General features: G+C 52.4%; 6 protein-coding genes across 6 annotated transcripts; 3 read left to right on the top strand and 3 right to left on the bottom strand.

Annotated features, from left to right (window-relative positions):
* Positions 1-518: 518 nt before the first annotated feature.
* N0V96_005437 (uncharacterized protein) lies at positions 519-2,154 on the bottom strand (the record flags this gene model as incomplete). The annotated part of the gene is made up of 3 exons (XM_053197510.1): positions 519-710; positions 775-1,582; positions 1,652-2,154. The coding sequence occupies 3 exons, from the start codon at positions 2,152-2,154 to the stop codon at positions 519-521; spliced, it is 1,503 nt and encodes a 500-aa protein (XP_053045050.1).
* A 2,094-nt stretch (positions 2,155-4,248) lies between these two features.
* Positions 4,249-4,539, top strand: N0V96_005438 (uncharacterized protein; the record flags this gene model as incomplete). The annotated part of the gene is made up of 1 exon (XM_053197509.1): positions 4,249-4,539. The coding sequence occupies one exon, from the start codon at positions 4,249-4,251 to the stop codon at positions 4,537-4,539; it is 291 nt and encodes a 96-aa protein (XP_053045049.1).
* A 4,757-nt stretch (positions 4,540-9,296) lies between these two features.
* Positions 9,297-11,843, top strand: N0V96_005439 (uncharacterized protein; the record flags this gene model as incomplete). The annotated part of the gene is made up of 6 exons (XM_065757401.1): positions 9,297-9,305; positions 9,357-9,578; positions 9,628-9,684; positions 9,738-10,008; positions 10,727-10,791; positions 10,959-11,843. The coding sequence occupies 6 exons, from the start codon at positions 9,297-9,299 to the stop codon at positions 11,841-11,843; spliced, it is 1,509 nt and encodes a 502-aa protein (XP_065614170.1).
* Positions 11,844-12,044: 201 nt separating this feature from the next.
* On the bottom strand, positions 12,045-14,758 carry N0V96_005440 (uncharacterized protein; the record flags this gene model as incomplete). Its single annotated transcript, XM_065757402.1, has 4 exons — positions 12,045-13,712; positions 13,765-14,169; positions 14,222-14,584; positions 14,636-14,758. The coding sequence occupies 4 exons, from the start codon at positions 14,756-14,758 to the stop codon at positions 12,045-12,047; spliced, it is 2,559 nt and encodes an 852-aa protein (XP_065614171.1).
* Positions 14,759-15,822: 1,064 nt separating this feature from the next.
* Positions 15,823-17,194, top strand: SWF1 (palmitoyltransferase swf1; the record flags this gene model as incomplete). Its single annotated transcript, XM_053197505.2, has 3 exons — positions 15,823-15,911; positions 15,990-16,143; positions 16,202-17,194. The coding sequence occupies 3 exons, from the start codon at positions 15,823-15,825 to the stop codon at positions 17,192-17,194; spliced, it is 1,236 nt and encodes a 411-aa protein (XP_053045045.2).
* Positions 17,195-17,654: 460 nt separating this feature from the next.
* Positions 17,655-18,915, bottom strand: AHA1 (Co-chaperone; the record flags this gene model as incomplete). Its single annotated transcript, XM_053197504.2, has 4 exons — positions 17,655-17,673; positions 17,748-18,403; positions 18,480-18,562; positions 18,693-18,915. 4 exons carry the CDS (start codon positions 18,913-18,915, stop codon positions 17,655-17,657), a joined length of 981 nt encoding a protein of 326 aa, XP_053045044.2.
* Between the last annotated feature and the right edge of the window lie 595 nt (positions 18,916-19,510).

The following is a 19,510-nucleotide window of genomic DNA, read 5'->3' on the forward strand; positions in this document are numbered from 1 at the left end:
TGAGTAAAATTGCGGCTTCAAGAGTGGCTAACAACGATCAAGGACACGTAAAGATAGAAGATACTCAGGATGTTCCTCCTCGTCAATCTGGGCATCGCAGTGATCGTAGCTACGGAGATTGTCTCTGGAAACAGTGAGGAATCTCAGTATTTCTCTTCTGGCTGATACACCTTGCTTTAGGGGACCGCGACCTTCGATCCTAGTCTCATTCACGCCGAAGTTCATCCGAACTTGAAAAGCTTCCTGTCCGACATATCACCAGGGATGACGCCATACGAACCGCTTTGGTAGTCAATAAAGCCATCTTTTCATTCCCCAAATAGCTCCATTTGATTCCGAACGCAGTAAAACATTTCATTGCAGGTCTGACAACCTGTGATTATTCTTAACATGCCTACTCATTCCTCGTAGATTGACCACAATCGTATATTTTGGGGGCAAATCGCAGCCCATGACAAACGTAATATGTACAGTTCGCAATCGTAATGCGTCATGTGATGAGAGGGGGGAAGATTCTTTTAACAGAAACCTCTTGGGTCGAACAGCGTCCTGCTGTAGTTCGGCATGGGGAAGGGCTGCCGAGCCTGCGCGCTCAAGAGCTGCTCAAAGGCCTGCAGACGCCTCGCGAGTTCCTGGTGCTCACGCATAATGGCCTTGTTCCTTCGTTCTAGATAGTGTATATATTCAGTCGCCTTCGTGAGGACGGTGCCCTGCAGATGAGTGTAAGCAAAAAGGTTCCGCGTTTGCCAGACAGGGGAAACCACTCCAGCTTACCTTGCTAACTTTAGGGCCGCGCTGCGATTGGCTGTCAACCTCAGCATCTTCACCACCTCCTTCCTCAGGTATTGACCTCAAGGACGGCACCGCGTCGCGCAGCTCCGAAATTCTGTCTTTGAGATTGGTACGGTACTTCCTCTCAATGTCGTTGTGCGCCGTTCGATCGCCAGCCTTCACCTTATCCTTCGACTTTTCAGATATGCCAGTGGCATTGGTTGTGCTCCGTGACACTTGCGGCCTTTGGGTGCCAGGCTCCTCCTTAATGGGGGCTTTTTCCTTTTGCTTGCCCTTATGAGGAGCCGCTTGCTCGGGGTCGTTAGCCGTATCGTTCATACTGCCTGACGCCATAGTAGCATCGAAGTTCTCCAAGCTCGCAAACTCTGGACCAAGGTCTGCTCCGACACCAAATCCCATGCCGGACCCCAGACTGGTCGAAGATCGCCCCGTGTTGAGCGCTATTGCTAGTAAGCGTCGCTGTTCGGGATCAAGCATAGGCGCACCCATGGCACCCATTCCCCCCATTCCAAAAAGGGGATTCATCCTTAGCCCAGGTGCAGGCTTTTCCCAGCTCAAGGGCGTTGAGTAAAGGCCCTCCCTGGGTGGTACCTCTTGAGGCGGCTGAGAATCAATCTTCCCAAGCTGGTCACCGAGATTCATTGATTCCAGAAAGTCCTCATCGTCAGAGAGGGCATTGTCGAGCGCGGCGTCATCCATGAAGTCCTCTGGCTTGAACACAGGATTAGTGTATAATCCGGCACCCAGGCCAGGTGTTGTCGACATGGGATTCAAGCGGTTTGCAGCGGGCCTAGCAAATGTCAGTACGTTAGCTTTTCTTTAATGCTCAGTGACAAGTCTCCAGCTCAAGCTATCTTACCTAGGCCGGTAATTCGGAGTAGGGTTGCTACGCCTTGAAAAGTCGATCTCAAAGCTTCCACCAAGCTTTTGTTCCTCATCATCGTCGAATTGGATCCAGTAGTCAACCGATTCCAATGCAGCAGCCTCAGAATCGACTTTGGTCCGTTTCCGTGCGTGACCATCTCGCCGTCGGGGATCTTGATTCGGCGCAGCGCGGCTCGGTAAGCCTGGATTTCTTTGTTGACCACCATGGTTGAACTGCATTTGAGCTGGCATGGAGCCGAGCCCAAAGTTCGTGCTGGCAGGCGATGCCTGAGCAAAGGAAGGCAACGAACCCGAGGGGCCGTTGGACGTCGACTCAGAGTTTGCAGGGTCGCCACCTAAGGACTCCCACAAGGAGTTGTCCGGCGCATTCCTAGCAGCACCTGTGGCGGACGACTCGGCAGTCTGCTCGGCCGAGTTTGTTGTTTGGTTGTTGGGGACAGCAAAGTAGTCGAGGTTTTTGAGAAAGTTGGGGTCCATCACAACGCCAGCATTTCGGCCCCCGAAACGTCGGCGGTCGTCGATCTAGAAATCGATATATGCAATGTAGAGTGGATGTACAGCGGCTCGATCGCTTGCCGAATAATCCTTAAGCAATTGAGACCCGGACCTCGTACGCTTCTTGGTCGGTGAAAGAGTTTGGCGACTCAAGATGGTCAGTCGTACGACCTCGTATAGCCAATCAAGGCGATGTAGTCGTCCAATGGCAGCGAAGGCGATGGGGACAAGCAGCGAGCAATAGTCGTCGGGGTCGGCGTTGGCAAGGGAGGCAGGGCAGGACGCAGTAGATGAGCAGAGACGGTCGTTCGCGTTCGTGTACCGTCAAGAGAGTGTCGCTCGCGCAACAACAGGCAAGGCGGAGATTTCGCTTATTAAGATCAGCACAGGTTCAAATCGTTCAAAGAATTGTTTGGTCTTTGCGAGGAGGCCTGTGAGTTCGTAGGAGGCAAACGAGAAGCACGGGGACGGACAATAACAAGATCCATCAAACACGGGGAAGGATGAGAAAAGAGTTGAGGATTGGGGAGAGGAATATGTGGAGGCGAGGACGAAAATGACTGGTCATACCTTACGTATCCAACAAGGGACATGTGGGAGGCTGCAGGAGGTTTACGGAGGCGGGAGAAAAAAGTTGAGCGGTTCAGGTGATTTGATAGTGGTGGTGGTGGTGCTGTTAGAAACGGCGGCAATTTGTGGGAGAGCAGGCCGGGATCGCGACTCGCAGGAGGCAGCTGAAGCTCTGTAGCGGAAGGACGAAGACAAAAGTCGGCTGATATTCAAAGACAGGAAAAGGGACCCGCGCCGGATTCCGTGAGGGAGGGGGGGATTGACTCGAATTGACTCGGGCCAGGGCGGCCGAGTAGGCAAAAAAATAACTCCGGCAGAAAAGTGTGCAAAGGTTTGGCAATTGGGCGGGAAACAATGATGCAGGATCGGGAGGAATGGCCTGACATCGAATTTGCCAGTGGCCGGGGCACACTGGCTGAGCGTATCAAAAATCGACCACTTCATCTTGACAATCGTATGATGAACGAGGCTGCTGGAGGGGAGTCGTGCGATGGGCGCCGAGCTCCAGGACAAGGGTCATTCATTGGACATGTGTCGATCCGGCCCCACCACACCGCGCTCTCGTTGTCAGCCTTGCAAGCTGGTCCGAGCGCCGGCCCCAGAATAGACTTCCCGCTCCGTTAGGGTCCGGCTGCTTCTGGCTTGGTCTCCCCGTGCCCCCCCAAAAAAAATCCCCTAGACATCTTTCCCGAATCGGCGTCGGTCCAGTCAAACTGTCCACCACCTTCCGTACCCCCCTTTGACGTTTTTGTCCCGTTTCTGAATAGGAGCAGGATCGTGATTCGCTATTCCCCAAATCCAGACATCAGGTACTTGCCGTGCTCCTCGGGGCGGGACCGGCGCGGAAGTTCTCAAACGTCAGGAACACTGCTCTCCGCTCCTCCCCTTCGCCGTCGCATCCATGGCCCTGTTCCGCCCCTGCCAAGATACTTCACCTTCCCTCGAACATACAGGCGCAACGGTTATGCCGCAATTGCAATGAAGACCGGTAGTAGAACCGTTTGTGGCGGCGGCACCCACGTGGAACGGTCGAAACAAAATGCCCCAAGCGCTGTTGGCGCCGTTGAGCTAACAATGCGCATAGACATCTAGAACTTCTCTGAATACATCTTTTAATTGCTTTTCCTCCCTTGCGTTCCCTTCCGACTGACGTCCCGACGGCGGTCGAGAAGTTGTCTCTCATATAAGTTTGTTTGATTTCATGCTGCCCATGCTGCCCCAATCAAGTTTGCTGCAAGTGCACATGCTCTGATGATCGTATCTGCGTTCAATAGTTGGCCAGCGCGGACAATACAAACTTCGGTCAAAGGGCATCAGGAGCGGCAGAGTCGCTGGTATCACGGTGGTGAATGAGAGCATCGGTACCTATCCCTCAGACATCAATTCTTCGGATTGTACAAATACTCGCTCCTCATTTTCTTAATACTTCCCAAGAGAATTACACACTCCATCCTCTCATTCGCTTTACCTCCCGAGCCATCAATCCATCCTCGCTCTACGGTCACCATGAAGTTCATCATGGGCATCGCCACCGTCCTCCTGGTTTCGGCCTCAGTCGTTGCTATTCCAGCCAGCCCCATCGCCACCCCAAGCCCTCACCTCGAGCCAATGTGGCCAAAATGCATCAAGTTCTACAAAGCTACAGGCGGTGAGACGTGCGACTCCATCGCCTCCAAAAACAACATCACCAAAGCCGATGTCAAGGGCCTAAACCAGGCCATTGGCGGCCTCCGTGGATGCTCAATGAACAACATTTTCGAGGGTTACTGGTACTGTGTCAAGCCAGACGGCTGGTAATGATTCTGGCAAGGGGGATACAGAGTCTCGCATGATGGACAAACTTCACACGGGAGAAAGACGGAGGACTACCTAGGTGGCGGATCAAGCGAGGCTTCGTATAGTGACGAGCTACTTTGGCGTGGCGTTATCCTTGTTGCCAACAATTGCTAGTTACGGTCAACAATATCCACGAATCACCATCATCCGCTATAGTTACTCTCCCTGTGCAACTGTTCTTCTCCTTATTCGATTTCGGTTCTAATGGTGGCCTGAATCAACAATCGCTCGGAGAGTACTCTTCAGCGCTGTTGAGGATTGGGGTCAGCCGCTCGACTGATGCAGTCACTACAAACACTGGTCTCAACAAGAGTCTCGTGTTTGGCACTCGGCCCTTTACAGCCCTTGCCTACGTTCTCGCAATAAACGATGTTATGGAAGCCTTTATGACCGCAGGCCCACTGCTTATCATACAGGGTGCACATCTTCCTCGATCTTGACTCTCGACTCTGTGGCCTGCTACTTGTTCCCTCGTTCTCGTGGGTGATGGTCCTTGCTACCTTTGCCCGTCAGCATATTTATTTACTTCTATGCCCGCAATCTTGAGCTCAGAGGAATTTTTATACAAACTGGAAGATGTGTATTCGAGATGACTTGACTCTCTCAGACAGTTGTTGTCTCACACCGTGACTCTAGAGTCGGTTATATCGATGAATTGCTCTCTTGCCTTCTCGTGTACTCTGCTTCGGACTCTGAGGTCGCGGGCTGTCTAATAACAGCAGGAAGCCTAGGCGGAAAAGGCACTCCGAGATAGAGCTTCAAGGCATCGGATTCGCTGAGAAGAGGCTCAGAGGAGATTCTCTGACGAGGTAACAAAGCAACACAACAAACGTGTTGGGAATGGAAAGAAGAAATCAGCGAGTTTTGGCTAAATACCAGTGATGCTGGTTCTTGAATCGAATGTGGTAGTTTCAAGACAACTGAGGACTAAAAAGGATCAACAGGAAGTCAATATATGCCACTCTCGGCGAAGGAGAATATTTGACGTTTTCCGATGTGCAACCAATACCATGTGGTCCAGACCCCGTCGGACGCCTTGCCGCGTTCCGCGGTACTGGAAATGACGAATCGAGACGCAGGCAGCAAAGGAAGAGCAGAAGCCCTTCGGTATATCACATATCAGAATTCTGCAGGGTGACTTGATAGCTTGGACGGAGAGGGGGGAAAGGGGGAGGAGACCGGGAGTCGGGACTTGGTCTCTCTCGTCAGCTTCTTGGGGGGCATGCCACCGATGTCCGTCGTTCCCAGTGGGCCACAACCGACGTCACTTCGGCGAAGAACTACGGGATTGGTGGACCCTTGGATGTGTAACCTATCAAGCGGTCGGTTGTTGGGGTCCTTACCCGGCTGAGTGCAGAAGAATATTGTCTAAGGGTATGGTTTCACGAAAAGGCGGTGGGTAAGGGTACGGGCATCTTTGTCTTCTCTTGGCTGTAAGTTCATCGAGATTTATCTTGGACGCTCTACTATGCTACGCGCGCGCTCTTTATCTCTCAACTCCCCAAAGAGGAGAGTCTTTCTGGTAAGGATGAATGTGCGGACCAAGGCAGTGAGCAGTAAAGATTGCTGTCAAAAGGTGGGGGCGGACTGGGCTCCTGATGATGCTTAAAGACCCTAGATCCCTGTTGACTCCTCCGGGGTACCAGAAGCCCCCCCGTCCTGGCCCTATCACGCACTGTCACTCTTTGATATGTGATCTGCTCAGGGTGTCAAACGTCAAAAGTCACGTCGGTATTCTGTTCTGTTTGTTTCCAGCCGCAGGAAAAGGGGGAAGTAAGTATGTACCTCTGCAAATCTTGCAGCCTTCATGCGAGAGAGCGCCTCGGGATACGACCTTGAACACTTCCCCGAGGAAGTCCATGTTGCCGCGATGTTTAGTACGCTTGTAGCTTGCCAGTCGACGACCCCCTTCCCCCTTCAAGTTTTCTCGAAGAACCCCGCTACTGCGAGCTGCTGCGCGAATGGGCTGATGTGGATGGCCGTTTGCTTGCGCCATTTGTCAGACGCACATTCATAGACATGCATAGCAGCGCACGACAGGCTTCCTTCCGCAGCGAATAGTCTCTGGACCGAGAAAATCCCTCCGAGTGGAGAAAGGCCGACGCACTACTTCCTGCAGGGTCGCCAGAGGAAAGCCGGTTATTCATGTAAAGATGCTTCTTTGGACTCGATTCTTAGACGTAGGCACCCGGATTGGGTCCTTTCAGGTCACAGCTGTTCGGAGCAGTCATCGAGATGTCGGACCTCGTTGTCGGTTAAGAATACCCCCAACTTACAGCCTCCGAATTTTTTTTGAGAATATGAATTTCAAGGCCACGAGCCGTGATGATAACTTGCTTCGGCGCTCATTTTGCCGGTGACATTGGGAATTTCAATGTATATACGGCCTGTTCTTATGGAACACCAAGCGACAACAACGGGCAATGCGATGCCAATGGGCCGAAACACTTCAGAGAAAACCGCAACATGCTTCCGACTTACTCATAAGCTGCATGTAATAGTTTACAAAGCTACACTGATTTTTCATGCCTTTCCTGACGCAAGTCGGGAACGAGGCTTTGGAGAATACACGCCTCGGGCGAGGGATGATGATTTCATCGCACAGACTGGATTGGTGACGATGTCTGATAAAGACCTGTACGTTTCGACTCAAGGCATGATAGGGCTATTTATGAAGCGAGCTCCTTGGGCAGAAAACTGGTCAAGCCTTTTCTCTCGAACAGCCAATAAGGAGACACTAATTTTACTGCTGGCCATACCTTCTGTTGTATGCCAATCTTTAGTTATTTCATCTTTGGTAAATGAAACTCCAGATCAAATAATTCACTCATGGGCCGCGAGTTCGATAGTAGCCCAAAGTCCAGTGGTCATTTGGGGTCGTCAAACGCTGACTTGACCGCCCAACCCCCAACCTCACAGCTACATAAGTCGAAGAGAGCTGGAGATTGCAACAATGTTCGTCTATTCTTCCATGCGACGAAGGAATCGCCTCTTCTCATTCATGTGCTAGCTTGTATTTGTGTTATTGCTCCAGGATATCTGCTTAGAAGTTATTCGATGTCGCCCACTGCGTAGTCATATAACACCAGTGAGCCTGGGTGGCCACTCGCTCATACAGACTCATTCACCTAGTCATCTCGTTCGATAAGGATTTCGGTCGTGTTCTTAAGGATGCGCATTGTTGTATTCGGAAGACTTCCGTTGCATGAATTCAGGTTCACTCCGAGGTCGTTAATGGGTCGGATGTAGCTCAAACACTTCATCCCTTGAACCCCTGGTGTCGTCCCTTCCTACCCATCCTCACTAAGGTATGACTTGAGTTCGAAACGCCTTTTTGTACCGAGATCAGTCTTTTAAGAATAAGGTATTCACTTATGGATAATACCAAAGGTAGCAAGGGAGGTAACTTACTGCAGGAACGGATAGTGGTGAAATGGAAGGCACCATGGTCTTGCCTCGTCAAGAAGGACACGGTCAATGGGAAGGCACGAGCTGGTGGTTAGCTCTTTCCGCTTTCAAACCAAAAGCCTCATGCTGAAGAGGGCACTTTCCCGATGACCAAACCTAGGTCCCGCGACCAGTCCCTTCCTCTTTCTACCTACTATTCTATGCCAAGTCCCTTCCTAAATCTGGAAGTTGCCTCGTTTCGTTTCATTATCTCTTCCAACAAGTTACGGCCGAGACTCACAACCTTCTTCCACACCCACTCCTCTCCTTCTCACATATCCTTGCATCATAACCGGCGTCACTTCGTCATATCTCACTGGCTGCAACATCACTCTGTCGGTCTCCGTCTCGAAGTCCTCTACTTCCTTGCACTCACTTCAACCTGGGACAAACAACGCCAAGGCGGCGCAGGTGACAGAATGTGGTGCAGCGTGCCGAAAATCCTTTTGGGATTGTTGTCGATTCGGGTATGGACCGACGGTGTCGAAGCCTTCTCTTGGGGAGGTGTTGAAATGAGAGCAGACCACTCCAGGTCCGTGGAAGAGCATTTGATCAACCCCTCGGTTGTGGTTCACGACGCATCACGCTTGCCAAATGTCTACGCCGTCGCCATGAAGGAGCTCCAAGAACTCGAATCAGAACCTCTCTGCCATCGAATCGCTGCTCGGCTCCTGGTCAACAATTGCCAGCTGCTGGAGGGCAAAGACGACGCTACAGTTCTCACCGATAGCGGCAGACGAATCCGTGACTTTGTGGACTCCTATGCCGCCAGTCTTGCTATCTGTGATCTGGAGAGAGGCAGTTTTGTCATCCCGTCTGGATGTGCACTGTTCAGAGAACGTTCTCTAGCTCATCTACCGACCTCGAAAGTTGCTCACCTTCACGTCTCACCCCGGCAGATAGATTCGTGTCTCTCGGGATTAGCCAAGTCCGACTCTGCGTGGAATACCTGGGTGAGCTACCGTCACAAAGCTCTCAGATTCTGCGAAGCTGCTCGCGCAGACAATGACAAAGGTAACCATTCATCATCCTTACATAAAAAATCTTCTAACCTTGCTGCAGCCCAGAGCATTCGTCTGTATCAACGTCTCACCGAAGTCCTCTCCAAACTCTCCGAGGGTGTTGAACAAGAGCTTGAATCCCACCTACATGCGATCAACTTGAGAGCAGCCGAGACTACGGAGCAGCTCCGCCAAATGAACCCAGACATCGACCAGTTGCGAAACAGCTTACAAGACCTGGACAGATTTGTTTCTCAAGACGTGATGCAGATGGCGCAGGTAGGTTTACTAGATCCATTCCTGTACAGTGCGACTTGACTGACTGGAAAGGCATCAAAGTCTGCGATGCGAGGCGGCCTCGAGGATGCCCAGAACCTGCAACAGCTGCTGACTGTGCTGCTCAAAACGGTCCTTAGCAGCAACGCCGAGGTTGCAGCATCACATGAGCTGGCACTGACAAACTTCAAAGAACGAACTGGCAATGAGGTCGCGGTTGTCATGGCTGCGCTCGCAACAGCTGTAGCATCGTCTACATCCCTTCATGGCCAGTTGGTAAGCAAGCCAGGACTAACCGTTTGCTTTCTGGGCTGACATCAGATAGGAACTTTCACATATTCGAGCGATTGAACTAGCTGATCGGCAAGACAGTCTTGAGAAGGTTAGTGAAGACGGTCTTCTGGAAGAACCCAACGTGCAGCTGACTATCTTTAGGGATTGGAGAAACTCCTAGACATTACCGACGACATTTCCTCGAAATACGCATCACACTCTGAGATGCTTTCACACGTGAACCAGGTTTCAGAAGACCTGCTGGATACACTTGACAATATGGCAACGTCGACGTCAGAAGTTCGCGGTTCTTTCCATCGACCGGGTTGGACAAGTTGGGTGCCATATGTGGCGTGCCCAGCCGCGTCTTTGCTCATGGGATCTTACGGTCTTCCACCATCAGCAGTGAGAAACCTCGGACTAATTGCGCTCGGTATGGCTATGAAACATTACTTTGCAAGAAAAGGATACTGACTTTTATGTGCTCTACAGGCGAACTTGCTGGCTTCGTGGTAGCTTATGCCAAATATCTTTCGCCGGGTATCCTCGAGACCGATCGGCGTATATCTCCAATAGTTGGCGCCATGAACAAGACCTTCATCTCCACGGCGACCCCAAATCATCTCTCCAGAGATCTGCCGCTAGATATGCGCAATATCCGAGGATCGAAGACGACTTGAGAGATACTAATCGAGAGCGACAATCGACATGAATCTCCACATCGAAACACTTACAAAGTTTATGACATCTGGGCAAGGCGAAATTGTTTCTGGCGTTTGTGATTTCATCCTTCACCTGTCTTCTTGCTTTTCGTTGATATTTTGGGATGGGTTACTAGATTATGGTCTTTGCAATCGGTGGAAATTAGTACTGGGCAAACGGTTGCCTCTGACATCATTTCTCGCATATGAACTTAGCAAATCGCCTATTCGGGTACTATGCACTTTTAACCGGAGTTTAATCATTCTCATCCATTCATCTCCCCTTTTGCTATCTTGTGTGCCTATATCCCAGTGCAAGGCAGACTGACTGCGGGGAAGTGCATGAAGGCGTATTACTGTTTTTCCTCATAGCCTGACCCCGACCGCTAGCCAAACTTTGCCGTTGTCTCCAAACACCCGACCGTCTTGAAGCTGCGGGATTAACTCAAGACGAGACGAAGACAGCGGCGATGGCGGACAAGGTCAAGATCGCGCTCATTCAAATGCACCCTAAGGTCAGTAAGTCTAGGACTACCCCTCATCAAGAATGCTTAGCCCAGTCTAGCTCCCGCGCTTCCTTTTCATGCGCCATAGTTCACGAGGTTCCCTGCGGCTGCGGCGGGAGGACTTTTTGCCTATGAGCCGGGGTAAAAAAAAAACAGAGTTCTGATGAGCATCACAGGTCGTCGCGCCAGAGGAGAACTTCACCAAGGCAGAGGCTTACATCCGCACCGCCGTTTCTAAGGGCTGTTCGCTCGCCGTACTGCCCGAGTACCATCTTACATCATGGGTCCCCGATCACCCTCAGTTCGTATCCGCCTGCGCGCAGTCCTGGACGTACCTTGAGCGGTATCAGGCCCTGGCCAAGGAGCTAGGCGTGTCCATCGTGCCGGGGACCATTGTGGAGCCGGACGGTGAGGAGGGGGCAGACGACCTGGACCTTTTGAACGTTGCGTACTTTATCGGGCCCGACGGCGCCGTTCTGGGGCGGTATCAGAAGAAGAACCTGTGGCACAACGAGAGGCCGCACCTGACCAAGGGTCCCGAACCGCACGGCGCCTTTGATACGCCGCTGGGGAGGGCGGGCATGCTGGTGTGCTGGGACCTGGCGTTCCCCGAGGCGTTTAGGGAGCTCATCCGCGACGGGGCGAGGATAATTGTCTGTCCCGCCTTCTGGCTCGCCGACGAGTATAAGCGCGACAACGGGGCGGGGAACGGCGCGACCGAGGTGGTGAACCGGGACTCGGAGCGGGTGTTTCTGGAGAACGTTATGGTGACGAGGGCGTTTGAGAACACGGCGGCCGTGGTCCTCGTCAACGCGGGCGGGCCCGCTGGCGGAGGCGGGGTGGAGGTTCGGGAGGAGGGCGGGGCGAGGGTCCGGTATTGCGGCGTCAGTCAGGTTGCGATGCCTCTTGTCGGCGCACTCGGCAAGCTGGGCGCCGAGGAGGCGATGGAGATTGTCGAGGTCGATTTGGGGCTGTTGGATGTTGCTGAGGACGCGTACAAGGTGAGGGAGGACATGAGGAAGGAAGGGTGGCATTATGGGTACTCGATTGTGAAGGAATAAGCGACGATCTCAAGACGACAGTGTATGGTTCACAGGACACTTAATATAGAAAGACGGCAGAGATATCTTGACTCAGGGTATAGGTGGTCATGATGAATGATTTTGATTGCAAAGGTCTGGTGTCAATGGCACACTACTCGCTATCAATATGCCTGAGACTTGTAGGCGGATGAAAAGATAGACCCCGGCCGCTACTTTAGTTCATTGAGAGCTCTGGCTGGTCTCATCTAGATAAGCAAGAAACTTCCTTCTCTGCTCGATACGGGGCCGGGTATGTTTCGACTCCAGGTAATCCCAATATTTCCGGATCTTGGCCTCATCCGGGCCACCCTCTGAGCCGGCAGCATCGACACGTCTCAATCGTTTGTCGTCATTGATCGTCCATACTCCTTGCCAATTGTTGGGAAGGTCCTTGTGCTCCTTCAGGTACTTCACCAGACTTGTGGCTAACGGTGTGCATAGCGAAGTAGCCATCAGCGCCAAGACGATATCTTCGCGCGGGTAGCCAAACGAGACAAACCGGTCCATGAGGTTCTGGAGCTCGACGGTCTTATCTGTCGATTCTTGGGAGTCGGTCATGGTTTGATCTGTGGCATCGTTCGGAACTTCTCCTGTTTCTTCTTTTTCTTCCTCTTCCTCCTCCACCTCCTCCTCTCCTTCTCCCTCTTCGGCGGGCGACTCTTGAACTTGTGCAGGAGTGGGTGACTGGTTCCGGTCGACCCCTTCTCCTTTATCTCTCCCGAAGGACAAAGGCAAAGGGGTCACCGACTCTTCCTCGCCCAAAAGCTGTTGTGACGGCGAGATATCGAACTCGACACTGTCTTGCGATTTGTCAGGTGCGTTGAAGGCATCATCGAAGCCAAAGTCCTGCGTTTCGGGCTCCAAACGACGGGGCTTGCTAGCTGAATCATGTTCAGGCTCGTCTTCCTCTACGTCCATCTCTGCAGTCCCCTCAACTTGCTCCTCACTGGCCGTCCACTGTTTGACGCTAAGCGAGGGGCTGGGGCCAAGGTTGCCAAAGCTTGCGAGACCTAGCTTGTCGTCGGGAGTCGATGGGATCTCGTCGTCTGGGCCTAGGCGCTGTCGCTTTTTCCTGCTATTTGGTGTCGACGGAAAGCCAGACGTCTCGACAGCGATTGATTGCCTCTTTCTAGAAGCACTGGGAGTAACCGCTTGCTGCATCTGTAAAGATTCTAGAGGCACATCCGGTACAGCGTCTTCGTCCTCGGGCTGTGGAACCCCATCGTCCTCGGATTCTACGTCAGATTCGTCCAATATGCCGCTGGCGGCGAAGCCGGCGACGTGGTCTGCAAAGCATTGTTGTATCAACTGAGCATTTTCAACGTGGAAGCCCAGACTATCTGCAACTGCTGCCCAGTCGGTTTCGACTGCACCTTTCTGGTACTGGTCTCCAACAGCTTGCCATAATTGCCACAAGTCGATGGGCTGACCATTGATTTCGGGATTAGTTTGGGTGTCGATATGGTGGTACGTCCTGTAGCCCCAAAGTTGGTCGTAGAAATCCTGTCTCGTGACAGCTGGGGCTTCTTCGACTTTTGGCACTCGTGGCTGTTCCGCTTCGTATTTCTTTCTCGCGGGGCTTGCACCAGATAGAGCGACCTTTGGTGCAGAAGTCTCCGCGGCCTGGCTGTTAGATTCGTTTGGCCTCTCGTTCTGTGGGCGTTCCGTCTGCCGACTTGGCTCGCCACCGCTAGGAGCTGTGTCCGGTCGGGTCTTTCTGTTGACTGTAGAGGATTCTTTAGGTGAGGGTCCGCTCTCCTCGAGGCTTTCCTTAGAGCTCTCCCGAAGTCGCGGCTCCAATATCTGTGTCCAGTGCCGTTTCCACGCACCCTCTGAATGAGTGGAGTGCTACTCGGGTTCAGCCTAGAGCCATCATCATTACGGTGGAAATCAGACGTACCTTTTCTGAGAATCTCTTGAAGAATTTGGTGTCGGGTGTACCGCCAAATCTGCCTGCCTCGCGTATCAGCAAGTCGTCTTCTGCCTCTGTGAATTTGGCTCTCTTCGCTGGAGTCGATGGCGCTTTGACGGCTGGCTGATGGGCGGCGGAGGTCGGTTTCACCGCTGTCTTCACCGCTGCCTTCGCCGGAGGCAATTGCGAGACAGTTTGGGTAGCTGGAGGAGGCGCCTTCTTTACTGCTGGTCGCGTAGCTCCAGATCGCTTAGAAGAAGTCGCGGCTGCCGGTGGTGGCGGCAATGCGATATCAGGAGCATTAGCTGCCAGCTTCTCAAGCTCAGTCGGAGGCAATTTCGATAGCTTCTTGATCCATCGATCTCTCCAAGAATGCCAGGTATGACGATTGTTCTACGTCCCTTTAGTGATAGTAAGAAGAGTGTACCTCGAAAACTGAACTCACTATTCCCTCGAATGTCTGATAGATCTCATTGCCGCTCTTTTTATTCGCCGCATGAGACAACACCCACCTGGCGAGACTCTCATCGTCGGTCGCGTTGAACGGTGTGCGGGTTCCTTTAATAGGGGCAGAATTGGCCGACTTGGCTGTAGGACGGGATCCGCCAGCAGGACGAGAACCACCAACGGGGCGCGAAGCTGTGGGGGTCTGGTGCATCTCGTATTTATCCGTTTCTTGTATCGCGCCGTTGTCGACGGAATCTCTGACAAACTTCCAATCGAGCGATCCAGCTGGTTTGAGCCCAGTGTCATACGTAATGTAGTGGTCCGCCTGGGTTTCCAACTTGGCAATTGTGCCGCCGTTTTGCTACCTCAGTCAGCTCCCAGAACGCCTGGCATGTTAGAAGTGATTACCTACCTTGATAAGTTCCAGGATTTTCACCCTGCCGGGCACGCGCAACGACACAAAGAACTTCAGATCCTTGAAGAGAGTGCCGCGGGCGCCGGGCACTCCATCGTAAGTGATTCCACCTGCCGACATATCCAGCCGAACATGAAAAGTGTAGCTGGGAAAACTCCAAGCTTGACTTTGTGACACGTGTGGACCTCTCAAGCTTGCCCTTGGAAAAAGTTGTTGATGTCGCTGAGAGTGAAACTCAGGACGGACAACTACACATAGGGAGACAGCCTGCCTTGAAGAAGTTTGGTCAAGTCGAGAATCGCAATGATGCCCCAGGAGGGTACGATAAAATAATCAGTCAAGAGTGAGGATCCACGCAAACGACGCGCTTGCTGAAGTTGATATCTCGGCCTGAAAGGCGTGTACAGGGCACACTCAAATGTCCTTCCTTTTTATGTCCGTTAGGAATAGGCGTTAGGAATAGACCAAGTGCCTTTGTTTTTTGGAGTGGGCTTGCTGCCTCTAATTGACACGGACTGTGATGCAGCTTCGTCTTTGTTACCCGCGCAAGTGCACTGCCAACACTGCAGGTATCTAACGTATTAGTAGAAGGCACACATGTGCTCAAGCGAGACGCGTGTTCGTGGAAGGGATGCCGCGTGTTCACGTGTGAACTGCTTCTATGCGTTAAGATTTGTATTCTAAACAGTACATGGGCATATGCAGTATAGCATCGACAAACGGTCTATTCAAATGTGCGCTATGACCTCTCTTACTCGATACAGTGATACTTTTGGCATGCTTCAGTGTCATGTCAACGCTCTCACTCTAAACTATCGTTGTTCTGCGACCGTTCTCTCCATTTAGCTCGTAACTGTGAAGAATTTCTCAAACCCTAGAATTATTAAACTCCTTCCTTGCTGCTGGCCAAGATCCTCAGTCTGTTGATGAGGACGGTGTGCCTAGGTACTTTAGGCTGACACCTCAAGGCTCAGGCCCTCTCCACTCGCTACCGGCCACAGCAACGGATACCTAGGTAGTGGGCTTGTCATCCGTTTGCCTTACCCGCCTCAGCCGGCACATCCAGCCCGAAGTACTGTAAACTAGGACTAAGTGGAACGTCGCCATATCTGCCGGAATTCTCAGATTTCGGTTTTCTTCAAGATCATGTGTTGGAAGAAGTCATAACACTTGATTTTGGTATAATGAGCGCCCTCCGGAATGCGGCACTCTTCGTGCTGGCTGTGTCCTTCACCGTCTTTGTCGCCTTCTTTGGCCGACTGCCGGCTCTGAGGTTCGTCATCATATTTGTCCGCTGGCTGGAGTACAAAGCCATCTCACTATTAAGAACATGAACTCACCATTTCTGCAGACACACGCCAATTGCAACGATGCATAGGATAATGTGGATCCATATCCCAAATGGCTTCCTCGCTGTAGACAAACTCATCACGGGAGGGAGGTTCTCGACTTCCATGATACGCTTTGGCAACTTCATGATGCATGACCGTCATCCCACTGTCGTCGTAGGTGTCCGAGTTTGCTACAGATCCACGGAATTCTCAAGCAGCTAACGCATCGCAGATCTTCTTCCTGCTCATTCTCTCTGTTTCGGAATACCTATATCTACCGGGAGCGTGGCCCCAGATTTCGCTCTTCCACAAGATTATAGGCTGCATCGTCATCTTCTTCCCTTATTGGTTCCTGTATCTATCCGTCATGGCCGACCCGGGCTACATTACAGCCGAGAATCACGCCTACTACATGTCTCTCTACCCCTACGACTACTCAATCTTCTACCCCGGACAGAAATGCAGCACGTGCAACCTCATCAAGCCTCCCCGTTCCAAGCACTGCAGCATCTGCAAGCGCTGCGTCGCAAAACTCGATCACCACTGCATCTTCATCAACGGCTGCGTCGGCTACAAGAACCAACACTACTTCGTTCTGCTCCTCCTGTCTACGGCCGTCCTGACCTCGTACGGCGGGCTCCTCGGTTTCTCACTCCTCTCCAACAAGATCGCCGCCAACTACCCCCAATGGGCGCTGTGGCCGCCAAAGGGCATGGAGATCAAAGAGTACCTCCTCATCTGGAGCTGGGCCCTGCAGGACAATGTCGGCATGGGCGCCGTCACCCTCCTCGCGGCCATGACCTCCCCGCTGGTCTGGGGCCTGCTAGGCTACACCTTTTGGCTTATCTACTGCGGTACCACGACCAACGAGTCGCTAAAGTGGTCCGACTGGAAGGCCGAGATGGACGACGGCTGCGCCTTCAAGCGGAGCATGCCCGCGAACCGCGTCAAGGACAAGCGCTTCGAGCCGGAGAGGACGCGCTGGCCGCTGCAGACGCAGCAGGTCTTGACGAGGACCGAGGACGGGATGTCGCCTCCGGACCACGGGCCTGGCGATGGTGAGTGGGAGCGCGTGTGGAACCTCAAGGATGTCGAAAACCTCTACGATTTGGGGCTGTGGGACAACTTGGCAGATATTTTTGTGTCGAACTACGGCTTCAACGTCAAACGAGACCAGCCGTCTGTGGAGGCCCTGGGACGACAGAGGCATTCGCCCAAAGCCTGATCCATTCGTCCTTCCTTAAGACAAGTTGTGTATACGTAGTGTGTAGTATTAATGTAACATGCCACAACCAAAAATGGACGATATTGCCAACTTGGACATCTGTGATTTAGGTAGCCAGGACACGGTGTCATATGGAATTCACAACGCATAGGACGAGGCATAGCATATCAAAACATGTAGCATGCGTAGAGGCTCTTTCAACATTTGTCTTTGTTTCATTTCAACGTGTCTCATCTAATTCGTACCTGGGGCTGCTGAACCCAAGGCAATCTCAGACGCCCCAGCTACTCAGGGCTTGTAAAGCCAATCTGAGGATCTAATGATGCATGCCGCAGAACTCTCCGTACCGTTTGTGCATGTCAGCCAGCCGCTGCAGGAAGTTTTCCACTTCTCAGGCAGGAACTTTGGCTTGACGTGGCCACCGACTGTCCAAAGTTTTTATCTTCAAACGTGCACACGCTTACAGAATAGTGCCGAATCTAAAAAAAAAAAAAAAACTTATGTTAGAACAGAAGCTCCTCAACAATCGTTATGGTGACTTGTGTAGACATACCCAAATGTGCGCTTGATGCTGTTGACGTAGTACTCTTGCCAGTTACGCTTCGTGGCCTCCTCCTCACCGACAGGGACGCCATCCCAGTTGACACGCATCAGCGTAACGTGGTCGACGTCGTTCTGGTCAAACTCGATGCTGAGCTTAGAGAAGTGGCCCTCGGGCCACTGCTTCAGGCGCCAGCTCTGTACAATCTTCTTGGGAGCGCTGAGCTCGAGGTACTCGCCCGTGACGTTTCCGTCAAACAGTTCAAACTTTGCGCCCTTGATGGCGCCCTGGAAGACCTTGGGCGGCGCGCGAGTGAAGGCGGCGATGCGGGCGGGGTCGACAAAGGTCTGGTAGGCCTCCTCGGCCGTGGTGCGGAACTCGGCGGTGTCGGTCAGAGTCATGGTGTTGACGACCTTGCCGGAGCTACCCTTGACGCTGGTCGAAGTGGTGGTGGACTTGGCCGGCGTGTTCTGTGCCTGGTACTTCGGGGTCGAGAAGCCGCTGGATGGGTTGGATCCGGGAGCATGCTGAATATCCTTGCCGTGCTCGGCGATCAAGGCTCCGGGCAGCTTGAGGAACTCCTTGCGGAGCTCGGGCACGAGCTTGGAGCGGACGAGGTCCTTGACAGGCTGCTTCTCCTTGGAGTCGGAGTAGATGTCGATGTCAAACTATCAGGCAGGCAAAGTCTCAGTAAAACGGGGCGTCCTGTTGACGATGCAGAGATTTCACAAGAGATAGACCCACCACAAACTCATCCTCCTCGGTGTCGTGGGCAACCTCAGGAACGGTGATGGTGCCAGAGACCTCAGCCTCGTCGGCAGTGGTGCCTGCGCTACGTTAGCGAGGCTCCAGAACACACGACTTCACAAAAATGGTACAATGTCAGGCAGAGAAAGTCGGTTGAACGAGATTTTTTTACGGGATGTGAAATACATGTGCTTGCATTGATGGACCTACCGGTGTATTCTAGAACGAGCTTAACATCGTAAATGGTGATGACCTTGCCCTTCCTTTGGCTAACGTCGACGTCGCCATCCATGCTCACAACCTTGCTAATCTTTGCCGTGACACCGCTATCGGCAGTCTCGACTTTCGCCAAGCTCTCCTCAAGGTACTGTCTCGCCCAGGCCGAGGCATCCTTGTTGACCCAATGCCAGTTGTTAGGGTTGTGGAGGACCATCTTGTCGGCGGTGACTCGGTTTCTGATTCAGGCTGCGAGGTAGGAAATGGGTGTCTGTAAAGATTCCAATTGCGAAGGTTAGCAAAGGAACGAATGAATGCGTCGCGAGATTTCGTAGGTTGAAGAAGTAAACAAATAAATTATCGGTTTGTCCCGGATCAGTGGTTGGTCAATAGACCGCAGCGTTTTTCATCAATAAGGGAGTACAAATCACTCTATGACTGGTGCCAGCTGGTGTATCATCATATTGGGAGAAGATGGAAAGGAAAAAGGCGCGGGGTAGATAAAGAAGGGGTGGAATTGGGGGTCAGTCCTTACCTCAGTGCGGATTGGCGCGTTGGAGTGTCATGTCCAAGGAAGTGTTGCGCATGGAAAGAAAAGGAAGATGGGATTAAATCTGAGCGCGGGACCTCTTTTGAAAGAAAGCTCTAGAATTCTGACGGCCTCTCCGCTGCCAGGTGGGCTGGGCGGTAAATCGTCGGCCGATTGGTTTGCCCGTAGTTGCGGCTGAACCCCACCTTCTCGTGCCCGACCTGCCTATTCAAGGTCACCAAATTGGTTGACCGAGAGGGGCCTGTGCTTGTCATGGCATTGG

The sequence above is a fragment of the Colletotrichum fioriniae genome (genome assembly GCF_027942845.1).
Source record: "Colletotrichum fioriniae strain IMI 355084 chromosome Unknown scaffold_5, whole genome shotgun sequence".
Taxonomy (NCBI): Eukaryota; Fungi; Ascomycota; class Sordariomycetes; order Glomerellales; family Glomerellaceae; genus Colletotrichum; species Colletotrichum fioriniae.